The sequence below is a fragment of the Lacerta agilis genome, chromosome 5, assembly GCF_009819535.1.
Source record: "Lacerta agilis isolate rLacAgi1 chromosome 5, rLacAgi1.pri, whole genome shotgun sequence".
NCBI lineage: Eukaryota > Metazoa > Chordata > Lepidosauria > Squamata > Lacertidae > Lacerta > Lacerta agilis.
This window is the reverse complement of record NC_046316.1, coordinates 28,315,195-28,328,991: the sequence shown is the minus strand read 5'-3', so window position 1 is coordinate 28,328,991 and position 13,797 is coordinate 28,315,195. Positions and strand designations below refer to the sequence as shown.

The 13,797-nt window shown below is 42.5% G+C and overlaps 1 protein-coding gene across 2 annotated transcripts in view; it reads right to left on the bottom strand.

Annotated features, from left to right (window-relative positions):
* Nucleotides 1-13,797, bottom strand: part of LRRC20 (leucine rich repeat containing 20) — an 83,027-nt gene that overhangs the window by 34,282 nt on the left and 34,948 nt on the right. For both annotated transcript variants that reach the window (XM_033149100.1, XM_033149101.1), the window contains exon 4: nucleotides 5,980-6,147. In XM_033149100.1, coding sequence (XP_033004991.1) covers nucleotides 5,980-6,147 — 168 coding nt within the window. The remainder of the gene's footprint in view (nucleotides 1-5,979; nucleotides 6,148-13,797) is intronic.

The following is a 13,797-nucleotide window of genomic DNA, read 5'->3' as shown; positions in this document are numbered from 1 at the left end:
GCTGCTTACTCATGAGCAACTAACTGAGAACCTTACAGTGCAGAATGTAATTATCGAAATAAAAGCGTTGATCGCTATTTTTGGTGTTGGCATCCGTCTGTCTCGAGAGACAATGGAGCGCGCTTCTGGGAGTGAAGTCCAACCACTGGAGAATCACAGGGCCTGCTGTGACTGCAGAGAACAGTAACTCATAGCTGCTGCCTCCCATGTTGCTTTTTGCTACGCTGTTTTGCAGATACTACAGAAAATAACTGTGATTTGGGCCTGGAATATAACACTATTATCACACAATTCCAGGAACCCTTTCTAGGCCTATTGTTCTATCTGCAACATTAATATATCTGCTGCAGGAAGATAGCTTAAAGCTTTTCAATACACCCTCCCTCCTAGCACATCTATATGAATTGATTCAAGCAAAAAAGAAGGGGAGGGGAGACATTAATCCTATCCTCACACCTTTTTAAATGTAGCTTACTATTAAGGTATCAGACCGAGATTCTCAGTTATTAAATCTAATGTATAGTAAAGTCTGTCTAAATGACTACCTCTGAGATGTCAAACTACATAAAAGCAGGAAGGAGCCTAAAATAACAATGGACACATTCTGAAAGCAGTTACACAGACAGAAAAATTGCTGTCCAAAAAGGATACTGTACTTTGATTTGTCTTCTTCAATCACATCCAGTATTTTGTGCCTAAGAGCACTGGAGGCCTAGTGGGAAATTACTGTATACAATGAACTAAAAAAGAAAAAAAGAGGACTACCATGTCCAGTCCTCTCTCTCTGAGGCAGCAAATTGGGTATTCATCATACTTCTAACTATGTTTGCCATACGCAAGAAGGGCATTTGTAGTCCTTCACTGTCGTGCCACTTCTCCCATTACAATGCTGCAAAAATACAAGCCTCTTCCTTGGCACAATCACTGGTTCATGCTTTGATCACTGCTTGCCTTGACTTCTGCAATCTTGTAGTGTTTGGTCTTCTATAGTCTCACTTTGGTCCATTGTCCACAACAATATTGCCAATGTCATTCAACCGTCCCATCGCTGCCTCTCCTGAAATCCCTACACTGGCTTTTCATCTGCCGCGTATCAAGAACAAACTCCTTGTGTTTACCATCCAAGTGTCTTCCATTTTCCTTCTGCTCGTATCTTGATATATTCCCTGCCTGTGACAATTGCTCATCCACCTGAGCAGACTGTTCCTTCGAACGACTTTGCCCCTTGTTCTTGCTGCCTTTTAAGTCTGCAGCTGCCTCTCAGAACACCTGTGCGATGCTGCCTCTCTCCATTCTTCCAAAGTCACCTTTTCTGTGAAGCTTTTGGAATGTCCCTCTGCCCAAACGATATCCACCAGCCCCAGCCAACCTGGCCAATGGTCAGGGATGATGGCAGCTGTAGTCCAACAACCTGAGGTGGGCATTACAATGGCTATGCCTGCCTCACAGAACCAAACCCAAATAAGTGCAAGTGTCACTGAGGGCCAAAATGCATGTGCATTCAGTTATGTGTTTAAACAAATATTCTTAACCTATTTTTATTTTGGAGAGGACGCAGTTGTGGGGCCCCCAATCCAGAACAACCCTGGTCTGAAGCGAGGACTTGCACCAGTTTTCAGTGGGTGGGAGCTATTTCTCAAAAAAATAAATGGTCTAGTGAAGCATGCTTGTTTGTTGTTGTTGTTGTTGTTGTTCAGTCGTTCAGTCGTGTCCGACTCTTCGTGACCCCATGGACCAGAGCACGCCAGGCACGCCTATCCTTCACTGCCTCTCGCAGTTTGGCCAAACTCATGTTAGTAGCTTCGAGAACACTGTCCAACCATCTCATCCTCTGTCGTCCCCTTCTCCTAGTGCCCTCCATCTTTCCCAACATCAGGGCCTTTTCTAGGGAGTCTTCTCTTCTCATGAGGTGGCCAAAGTACTGGAGCCTCAACTTCAGGATCTGTCCTTCTAGTGAGCATTCAGGGCTGATTTCTTTGAGAATGGATAGGTTTGATCTTCTTGCAGTCCATGGGACTCTCAAGAGTCTCCTCCAGCACCATAATTCAAAAGCATCAATTCTTCGGCGATCAGCCTTCTTGATGGTCCAGCTCTCACTTCCATACATTACTACTGGGAAGACTTGTTTAATGCTTGTTTAATCATGTGAAATAAGCAAAAACCCTAATCCTCTCTTCCATCTGTTGCCTTCCCTGTGTTGAACTTGAGATTGTATACGGAGGGTCCTATATTCATTTACTCTGGAAAGTGTCAGGCGCATCGATGTAACAAACAACAGCAACAACAGCAGCATTTGTTAATTATAATCGAGGGTATTGCTATCTTGAGCATTTCCAGAGCTGCAGAAGGTCCTTGTTTGCATTCCTATGTAAAAGTCCCACAACAAGTGATTCCTGCTGAATTGGGCAAAGTTTCAACCTTTGGGGTTCCAAATATTGATCCCAGACCTCTCTGCCCCCAGGACTGATCTAAATTTAAACTGGGTTCTAGGAAGCTTAAATTAATAAGCCATATTAATGATTAAACAGCAGATAGCCTGTTAGGTTGGCAGGAACCTTAAAAATGTATCTTTAAAAATAAAAACTTTTTAATAAATATTTTTAAGGCCACTGTCAGTCCAGCAGGTTATCTACTGTTTAATTATTAAGCTGAAGTGGTGGGAGGAAAAGGTCATCAATTAGTCACTGACAGATAGTCAAAAATATTCTCATCACACTGAGACGTGGCTGTCCTTGTTCTTCAGGAAAGCAACCGGGTCCACATTATAACTGCTGCCTCCCAGATGTGAGCCATTCACTGGGGAAATGTGACCATGAAAACTGTCAAGTGGGGCTTTTTATCACTGTTGTTATGAGTTTGTAGGAGCCAGGGTTTGTGGGTGCAAGACACCCACAATTCCTGGATTTTATTAAGTATTAGAATTGAATCAATGCTTGGAGTATTAATGATGGGCTGCCAAACGCTGCATTTGGCCTATTCGTATACAAGTCAAACTAGCTGAGGGGAATGTCATTGTGGGACTTGGGTCCAGTTCCCCATTCCTGGTGTATATAAGGACATGATCCACATACCCACTGACTTTAAAAGTCACCAGATGCCACTGCCTGTAAGACAAGCTTGAGTTAAGCCAGTGTTAATTCACAAACATGCCATGCAGGAAGTCGAGAAAATAGTGGTTTGCCTAAAGGCTGCCCAGTGAATTCATTGATGAGCTGAGATTTGAACTAGGGCATACCAATTCATACCTCATGTTTAAAATTGCCATGTTGCACAACCAAAAAACGACTTGAAATGATGCTTTATTGTGCATGTACACACACACACACACACACACACACACACATTTATTGTTTCTTACTGCCTCCTGACCATTTTTATCAATACGGGCCTGACGGACAGCTTTGCCAATATATATATTTTTGTTATCAGTAAAACGGGAGATAAAACATTTTGGTATTGATCATCCGTGTGGCTCCCTACGCTACATCTGAGACCAATTTATTTTCGAATTCACACTGACAAGTCCCTGTTCCCTTTAATCTATGAATTAATTGCCTGTCACTTCTCTCTGGCATTTTGAGATGCCAGCTGATTTCGTTTTGCGATATTAAAGATGTGTCCATGTTTCAAAACTAAAAAGAGAGTGAAAAAACACAGATAAAACTAAGCGTATGGCAAGCAGCCAAACAGTTGAGCTCAAGTCAATAAAGATGATTCCCCCCTCTCCCTTTTTTTATAAAAACAACAACAACTCAGATTTAATTAGTTCATTAACTTATACTTGCAAATTAAAATAAAAACATTCGACAAACTGAGAACGGGGAAGTCATGCTTCCCTGCCCGTTCCCACCCTAAGGAGTAGATCACCACTGACACAAAATTTACGTGCAATAAAGTTCTTCATCTGAAATCTCCAGTTTATCTAAGCAGTTATTCCAATATCCAGCGGCTTTATATATCAATCGAAGTCTAGCTCTGCAGTGATAGCACGGCACAGTGAGCTATCCTAGATCACAGCTAGGAATGCAAATGACATCCCTGCGTTTGGTTTAAGAACCATGCAAGCATTTATTTCCAGCACTCACAAATGCTCGAGGATGTTTGCAAGTACTGAACTTGGGGGAGAGGGGGGTGGGAAACACCCCACTTGCAAATGTCTAGTGTTTCCCTTGAAGAAGCTCTGATGGGGAACATATATAACAGCTTGGAGCTTTCACCCCTTCCTGCCTCTCAGTCAGCAGAGGTTTCTATGCATTTTCCTTCTCCTACCATGTAGCCTCAACATGCAGCAAAGATGGGCACTACAGCAGCAGCTCTCTTGCCTGGCTCCTTATCTTTTCTGCTCCCGTGACCTTGGAGGAAATGGGGTGGGGGCAGTCTGTGTATATTTTTAAGTGTTTGTGTTGCACTACTTGTCTTTGTAGTCAGGTCGCTGTTGGAAGCTTTACCTGGAATGGACAGAATTTGTTTTAAAAGGATGCAGGTTCCCCACCCCGGACCCAAATCCAAGATACTTTAATTTGGTACTGAGGATAAACATCCCTGCAGGGCACAGCTGGATTATGGCTTGCAACAGAAGCTCCTGGGAGTGCTCTGATCTGCAGCCCAAGTTTATAAGAGCCTTATACTTAGACATAAGCTTATAAGTAATTAAAATGATAAACACAACTAAAACCACCTCCCCACCCCACCCCACCCAGCCTACAACGCTTCCAATGATTATGTGCAGAAAGCATGAAAAGTTTACACGGCAGCAAGCAACAATCACATCATACAGTGGATGCTTGGGTTGTGAACGTGATCCGTGCAGGAGGCACGTTCGCAACCCGCAGCGCCGCTTCTGCGCACGTGCGGGTTGCGATTCGGCGCTTCTGCGCATAGCGTGATTAACGCTTGTGCGCATGTGCCAAAACCCGGATGTAACCCGTTCCGGTACTTCCGGGTTCGGCGCGAGCACAACCTGAAAAAACGTAACCTGCAGCATTCATAACACGAGATATGACTGTATAAGTTTTCTGTTTCATCTTTATTATTATTATTATTATTATTATTATTATTATTATTATTATTATTATTATAGCCTCAAATTAGACTTGCCGGTTCTACTAAATCTTCTCAGGATCTAACCAAACAACCTGTAGGAGATCTCCCGAAGTTTTATTACTATTTTTAATCTAAGAGCAGTCACAAGGGCCTCCAAATTTAACTGAGCAGCTGTTCGTTTCTCTTACATAAATGCACCCATTGTACTTATCCTGAAGCTCCTATCAGTCCTACAGCAGAAAACGTAGAGGGGCAACAAACAGTTCTTACACCTTGCTGGCAAAGAAAAAAAAAAGTCTTCTAAAAGATGACTCGCTTCCAGAAAAATAAAAATGAGCAGCGTCTTCTGCTCAATATTCAATTTCAAAGGGAAGCATGTGACCTGAGGGGGTCCAATTTCTTAGACTTAGTTTGCTCTTCAAAGGAATTTTCTTTTTAAAAAATGATTTTGAATCGTTTTCAAAGGGGGGGGGGAGCTGAAACAGCCCAGAAAAGGAGAAATACTTATACAGTATTAATGAATGAAAATAGCATAACTTCTTTTTTAAAAGTGTAGCTCTAATGCTTTCAGGTTAGAAAAAAAAACAGTGATGAGAATATTACTGCTGAGCAAAAGTGCCTTTTCCTTAGACCCTTCAATCGCAGGTGAAGTTCAATGCAAAGCATCGTCTTAAGTGATGAGACGTCCTATGAAACTCACACAATTGCTAAATTATGAAAAGTTGCTCATGGCAGAGTTTGGAAGATACAGAGACCAATAATAGCAACAGTAGTACTATTGCTTGCAGGCAATTCCTCTTCACGGCTGGCTACCAGGCTAGTGCTTAAACGCAAGGTTGCATTGAACATCCGAGTAAGTTTTATCTCAAGATCTTCGCTACTCCACAGTTGCAACAGAGAAGTCCTTGGATGCACAGATACAGTGCAGTCTCTTACCTGCGATCTCATTCTCTTCTAGGTTGATTGTTTCAAGAACTGGCAAAGAGGTCAGCTGTTCTGGAAAGTGACTAAATTTGTTCCTGGACAGGTTGATGACTCTCAGGTGTAGCAGGGTTCGGACCTCTTCTGGCAGGCGGTGGATACAATTCCCTTCCAGATTAAGTTCTGCAATTGGACAGGGTGAGAAATCATGAAAACCTGGCCAATTCAGAAAGACATTCCGCCAAACCGTCCTTTATTTCAGGCAGTGAGTGGCCCTGCTGTTAAAGACAAGTAATAAAAAAGAAAACAGAGATTGAAGGAGAGAAGTTGTCAGTGCTTGCTGGCCTCTTGCTAACAAAACAGGCCTAACAGCAGAAGCCAGCTTCTGTGATCTAATTCACATGTGGAAAGCTTGTTTCTCACACATTTGTGAGAATGAGCCAGTGGAGAAGACATTTCTGTCTATCTAAAACTCTCAAGTAAAGGTTGAAGCTGGGCTTCTTTTGTGGTGGGGTGGGGAGGATGCAGCTGTTCTGCAGAATTCTAGATGTCTCTTTTTGCAGACTGACACAGATGGAACAGCTGTGGCCTCCCAGATGTTTTTGGGCTGCAACAACATCCTGAGGGCCACAGGTTCCCTGTCTCTGATTTTGTGTGTGTGTGTTTTATTAAAGATTTTCTTGATTTACAAATGTGAAATGTCTCTCTTGTATTTTTTCCAAGTAACATTTTTACAAATCAGTTTCATTTCTTCAGACATTAGGAAGAAAAAGGGGGAAAGAGGTGGGGGGGGAGATAGGTAGGGTGGGGTGGGGTGACTATATTTCTATTTTACTTAATGTATGTAGGGTTTGGTGTCAGCGTTGTTTGTGCAGGTTCTCTGTTGTTCGCTTGTGTTCCTTTGGTGGTGAGAGGTTGGGGTTGGCCTAGGGTGTGCTTGTTCGTTTGTGGGTGGCGGTGGTGGTCTTTGTTTTCATGTCTGAGTGGGGTGGGTGGGTGTTTTGGATCAGGTTAGCCATATTGATTTGTATGCTGTTGGTGGATTTTTGTCATTGTCTTGTTGGGCTGTGTGTGTGTTAAGATATTTTTAATATACAGTCATACCCCGGGTTGCGCACACCCCAAGTTGCAGACGTTCGAGTTAAGAACGCCCGCAACCCACAAGCGTTTCCGGAGTGCGCGCGACCCCTGAATGCGCAGAACGCTTCTGCACACTTTGCACATGCGCAGAACGCTTCTGCGCACTTTGCACATGCGCAGAAGCGCTCAAATCATGCTACTTCCGGGTTTTTTCTTTTGGGGGGGGGGCGTTCGTGTTAAGCACGCCCGTGTTACGTAGTGCGATCCGGAATGGATCATGTGCATAACACGGGGTACCACTGTACTTCCATTCATCAGAATAAATTACAGGGTGGTTTATAAAAAAACAAAAACCTAAAACTATAGCTAGGGGATTAAAATGCAGAACATTAATTACAAGCGGAAGAAGACAAGAAAAGACACTGATACTTAAAATGACTGAGAGGACAAAGAAAAAGTTTTTTCCTGGTACCTAAAAAGTCAACAAGATGGTATCGGGAGAGTCTTCTCACATAGGGTATTCCACAATGCTACAAACAAACAAACAAACAAACAAACAAACAAACAAACAACCCCTCTGTATCTAGGTGACTGAGCCTCACAATGGATGGGGCTAGGGGGGTCTCAGGAATTATCTTAGAGCTCAAGCAGAATGGCATGCAAAAAGGCAGTTCATGAGATTCCCAATCCATTCAAGGCTTTAAAACAAGTAAGTGCCAGAATTTTGAAATGTGCTCATAAGCAAACAGCTATCCAATGAAACTATTTCGTTGTTGTTGTCATCACTAATTGGATTTCTTGCCTGCCTTTCACCATAAGGTCCCATGACAGGTTACAACAATATATACAACAGGCTTGTAATTTATTTTATTCAGATGAATATGGTGGGTCCTAAAAACTCACATCTCAGTTGTCGAAAGCGACACCAGGCTTAATGAGCTGGTCCATTCAAAATCTGGCAGCTTTATTTTGCACAAACTGAGTCTTCATGAGGTCTTCAAAAGGCCTGGTTTTCCCCCCAATTTTTTTTATTTATTTTTACAATTTTAAGCACATTACATAGTCAGTTAAATTTTTCATCCTTTCCCCCCTCCCACTGAGGAAAGCAGTCCTCTAAACCCCTCTCTCACAGGAGCAAATATTAATCATTGCAAATTTAACCTATTAAACATACAAATAATCATTGCTTAGGTCTGGCCCTTCCATAGGCCAGATATATTTCTTTCCTTGATTCCATTATATATTGACTTCCTCAGATCCCCCCCTGTTGAATTCACTGTCTATCCTCTTTACCAGTTTTCCAGTCATGGTCAAATCTATTTTTTCCCAATCTCAATATATTTTCTCCTTATCTTTTTAAACATATTCTTATAATCACTCGTAGCTCCTAACATTTTAAACTCAAACCTCAGCTCCTACGTACTTCTGAAACTTCCTTTGACCCGCATCAAATTTACCCCTATTTATCCTGATTATAACCCCTTAATTCTTCATTTTTCTCACCCTTCCCTCCCTCCGGTCTCAAAAAAATAGCTATTACTTCTTAGCATCCTCTCCTTGCATCAACATCCAAATCCATAGGTCTAAACCATATAAACAAGAGAAATAATAAAAACATATCCTTATTCACCCACACCAGCCCTCTCAAAAACAAAGATGCAAAATTCCTTCTCTCTTCTGTTTTCTTCTTATTTTTTGCAATATGAACTTCCAAATGTCCTTCTCATAGTGAGTTGCAGACCACACTGGCTGCACCTATTTTTTTTCCTTTTGCAGAATCAAATTTCTATTATCCATTCCAACATCCACATCTTCCTCTGACCGAATGTCACAGGCTGGCTTTTTTCTTCTTCTAATTTCTCCTCTTCCATAGCTCCTCGAACTGGTATTGTCATCTCCATGTCAATATTTTTATCCAAACTTAACTTCTGCGAAGTTAAATTCAAAGCTCTGTTGGCATATTAAGCTGAGCAGCTGCACAACAAGAAGGTTGAGGAGACTGTAGAGCAAAACTAGGAGTGGTTTAATGAAAAGCAAAAATAACAGAAATTACATCAGCTAACATTACATTACAGAAACATGACCCATACGGTGACCCACCACCCAGGGCACTGAGGAAGGTACGCAGACCTCCTTATATACCGTACCCGATTTCTGCCACGCCCAAATCAAGACAAACTCAGCATCACCTGCTGCACTGTCCCACAGCTGGAAAACTAGGTCAATTAATCTTCTTCATACTTTTAAAGAGATATTCCTGTGGAACAGTAATGAACCTTGAGTTAACATCCAACAAGCTCTCATAGCTTGGTCCATCTGTTTCACTTGCGTAAGGTCAAAATCGATGGTATCGATATGGGTTTTTATGTATAATTTACTTTTACTGTATGTTTTAGTGTAAACCCCTCTGAGTTGTCTCAGGTTTTTAAAATTTGTATGGATGATTGTGTTCTGACTGACGGTCGAATAAATTGTTATTGATTGATTGATTGATTGACTTGCTGCTGCATCTGTTGCAAAAACTCCAAAGTTTTTTTCCTGAAACTCCGCATAATACTTTCCCTTTGTCATTTTCAAGGTCAAAAAACAACTTAATAGTCTAAACAAAACCGTTAGTTATGCTGCTCTCGCAGCCATTTTGCCATTGTTTCTTGCCAAGTCTTTCAAGACCTCCGGAAGAAATGGGTAAAACTTTTTTAAACCAAAGTTCAGTCCAATTAATCCTGAATCATTCCCCTCTTTATTGGGGAAACATTTTCAGAAGTTTCCAAGTCTTTAACTTTTTTAAAAGCACCCCAGATACAAAGTTACACTGTTCCTTCTCTTTCAACTGTCAGGGACCGACCTCCGTTATTTTAAGTCCCTTCCTGTGCCGAATTCTTTTAAAGCCTTTTTCATAAATTTTTACTCACAGAATCCGAATGCAATCCAGATTTAGGAGAAATTGAGCACTCTCTCTGTCAGCAGTCGCTACTTCTCGCTGTGGGGGGTAGTGCTTGATCCACAGCTCCCGCGCCTTCTACCCCGCTCGCTCTCGGCAGCCCTTACTAAGGCTTACCGGAGAGTAGGGGAGGTGCGCTGGGTACCCGCCGGATCCCACGTCTCCAGGATGCCCTTCCTGGAGTTTTTCTGGGGGGTCGCCGCGCAGTTGCGACTCCCCCTTCCCCCACAGCGACAGAGAAACCTCGGAGCCGAGGTTTCTCCCGACTGAGCAGGATAGAGCTCAACCGGAGGTCGACTGGCAGCCTGGTTTAACACCTGAACAAAGCACTGCATAAACAACGGGATGAGACTACAAAGCATGCTAATAACCACCCCTCTCAGAACAGATCTCCAGAGCAAGAGAGATCATCTGAGTGTATGTCTGGTTTATGTTGTAAGAGATCAGAATTTATTTCTCCATATGGATCTCCATTTTCCTGCTTCACTTTATGGTTATTGTGGGGGTGGCACAGAAGACAGATACATGCTAAAATTTGGGTCTTAATTAATTTAAGGTTCACTTGGGTCCAATATATAGACATTTAGTTTGAAAGTTTCAGGATTTTGGTCTATTTCCAAGACTCCTAATTTCTAGAGCAAAACCTTGACTTTTTAGATAGATAACTTGAGCCTTCATTCAATATTCTCTCTAATGAGAAGTCTATAGAAATCTCTACAGGCCAATTTGAAGAGATACAGTGCTTCTGATACAATGCAAAAAGCATTCATTATTAAGCATGGTTTTGAAGACAGTTCACCAGGCAGTACCATGCCTGCCCACTATGTGGGCCTGCTGAACCCCCTTTTTTTTGCAAACAATTAACTAAAAAGAAAGAGGGAGAAAGCAGAGAGGGGGGCCCTTTCTATCCTACAGTTAGAAAGCGGTAGATTTTGAGGCAACATATCATAGAGAACCCACTTCAGCTGTTCTTAACATTTAATAATACTGTACAAAGAAATCCACATTGTCCCATTTTAGGGCAAGAGGCAAACTTTACACTCAAAAACAGGGAAAAAAGTGTTCCTTGCTGCATGGCGTTGTGCCATATATTTAAAAGGTACAGTATCATGCTTTTCTTAGCATTAAAGCAGTTTACGTAGCAGTAAGATCTAAAAACAAAAAAATGCACAAACTGAACCCAACAAATTGGGCAGGCAATCACAATTCCTTGTAAACAATTTGCTTCAGAGAAGGCTGAAGATGAATAAAGCCCTATCAGCCTCTGCCAAGCTCCTTGTCTGAAGAATGGAATTCTTAACAGGGCCAAACTCCTGTCCCGAAGACAGGTGCTACTTCTCCTAACTGAGACACCCTTCAATGTACCCACTTTCATTATAACTTCTTTAAAGGTAAACGAGCACAAGAACTCTGCTGAATCAGAGCAAAGGCCTATCTAGTCTAGCATCCTATTTCCCAATCAAGTGCCTAGGAGAAGCCCAAAAGGAGGACATGAGGACAACGACCTTCTGCAGATGTTCTCCAGCAAATGGTATCCAACGGTATATTGCCTCTCGACCCTAGAGCAGGTGGTTGCAAACTTAGGTCCCCAGCTGTTGATGGACTACAACTCCCATCATCCAACAACAGCTGGGGACCCAAGTCTGAGAAACTCTGCCCTAGAGGTTATGTAGCCATGGGGACGGCCTCTCTAGGAATCTCTCTAATCCCCTTTCACACTAAGTCGGCTGCCGTGACCACAATTTAGGGCAGCATATTCCACTGTTCAGCTACATGCTGTATGAAACAATTCTGTCTATCCTGGATTGCTATCTACTCCAGTTCATTGGATGATGCCAGGTTCTAGGGTTAGGGAGAAAAACACTTTCTACTTTTTCACACCATGGAAACTTTTATGGACTTCTATTATATCCCCCCCCCAATTAGCTTTTTTTTTTTTTTAAGCCCCAAATGTTGTAACCTTTCTTCATTACAGAGCTGCTGCAGCTTTTGATCATTTTGATTGGCCTTTTCTAGTTCCACAATAGCCTTTTTGAGATGCTGTGAATACCTAATTACAATTCATTTCCCAGCCTATTCTCTGCCATCTTCTTATGTGAGCAGCAAGTGGAAAGAGGAAGCCGCTGCCAACCAACAAAGGAAGGAGTCGGAGCAGCAATTTGCTTGTCTCTCCAGCACGGAAAACACTACCCCCTCCCAATGTTGCCTGTGGTGCAGATGGATGCCACAGCAATGATGGGCCTCTTCTTGCTGGGAGCGCAAGGCGAGGTGTCTGCTTTTGAGAGCTCTCCAGCTGCTGTAATGTGCATGACACTCAATAACTGACAAGGAGAGGCAGTCAGGCAATAAGCCTTTGCTGTCTGGTGGATGCTTGGAAAGGTTTCGTTACATCGCAGAGTAAGATTGCTAATACTGTACAACAAATTAGTATAATCAATGGAAAAACAAAACCCCCCACAAATCATACATAAAGGTGAATGATGCTTTTTACAAGAACAACCAGATCATGGGTAGGCAAACTAAGGCCCGGGGGCTGGATCCGGCCCAATCGCCTTCTAAATCCGGCCTGCGGGAAACAGTGTGTTTTTAAATGAGTAGAATGTGTCCTTTTATTTAAAATGCATCTCTGGGCAATTTGTGGGGCCTGCCTGGTGTTTTTACGTGAGCAGAATGTGTGCTTTTATTTAAAATGCATCTCTGGGTTATTTGTGGGGCATAGGAATTTGTTCATTTCCCCCCCCCCCAAAAAAAAATATAGTCCGGCCCACCACAAGGTCTGAGGGACAGTGGACCCCTGCTGAAAAAGTTTGCTGACCCCTGAACCAGATGAATTTTGTTTGCACGACAGAATGTGTTACCAGTTGGACAGGAGTTGGACTGGACACAAAAAGTTCATTGTAGTTTATTATTTCTGGCTATGGCATTTATCTTGCCCCCGGCACCCCCTCGGCCCATCCTACACCAAGATACTGCTATGACAGTGTGTGGATAGTTAGCAGAACTCTTAGGTTCAGCTGGCAGCGCCAGACAGCAAATGTTTTCCTTTGTGCAGTGGGAGTTAAAAATGTATGAACAGGAGTGGGGAAAGCAAAAGTGCATACAGTGCACATTATTCAAATTACATGGGAAATGTCAGCGGTTTTTCACCTGCAAATGAAAAAAAAAATTCATATCATACATATTTTATACATGTCCCATATTTGAGACTATCTTGCTTGGTTCTGAATGATTTCACTCCCCACCTGTTAACCTGTCTGCCAGGGATCTTGTTGGAGATAATATGAAAAATAATTATCGCCTTTTGGGGTGCATTTCCATAATGAATTGCACCACCTGCTATTCGGCAAGCAGAAGGCTGAAGGAACAGTCTCTCTCCAAGGAAGTAGTTCTAATCCCATGCTTTATAACTTAATGATGTGTATACACCTATGACCCAGTGCTATTTTTCTAGAAAAAGAGGTGCCAAAACTCACCATGAACGCCTTCCTTGTTCTCTTTATAATGGCAATGGTGCCCACCTGAGAGGTGCTGGAACCAAGTTCTGCTGAGTTCCGGCTGAAAAAAGTCCTGCATCTATCTAGTAAAATAGATACAATTTTAAGCAGGGTTGGGGAGCTTGTGACCCTAGTGTGTTGGACTACAGTTCCCATTATCCTTGTCAACTGAGCATGCCAGCTGAGACTGATGGGAGCTGCAATTTGGCAACATCTGCAAGATGTCTCATTGGCTTTTCCACATACCTAATCTTTGGTAGCAGGTGCACCAAAGAACGAACAAGAAACACATGACTCAGAGAGATCCGACTTTAGCTC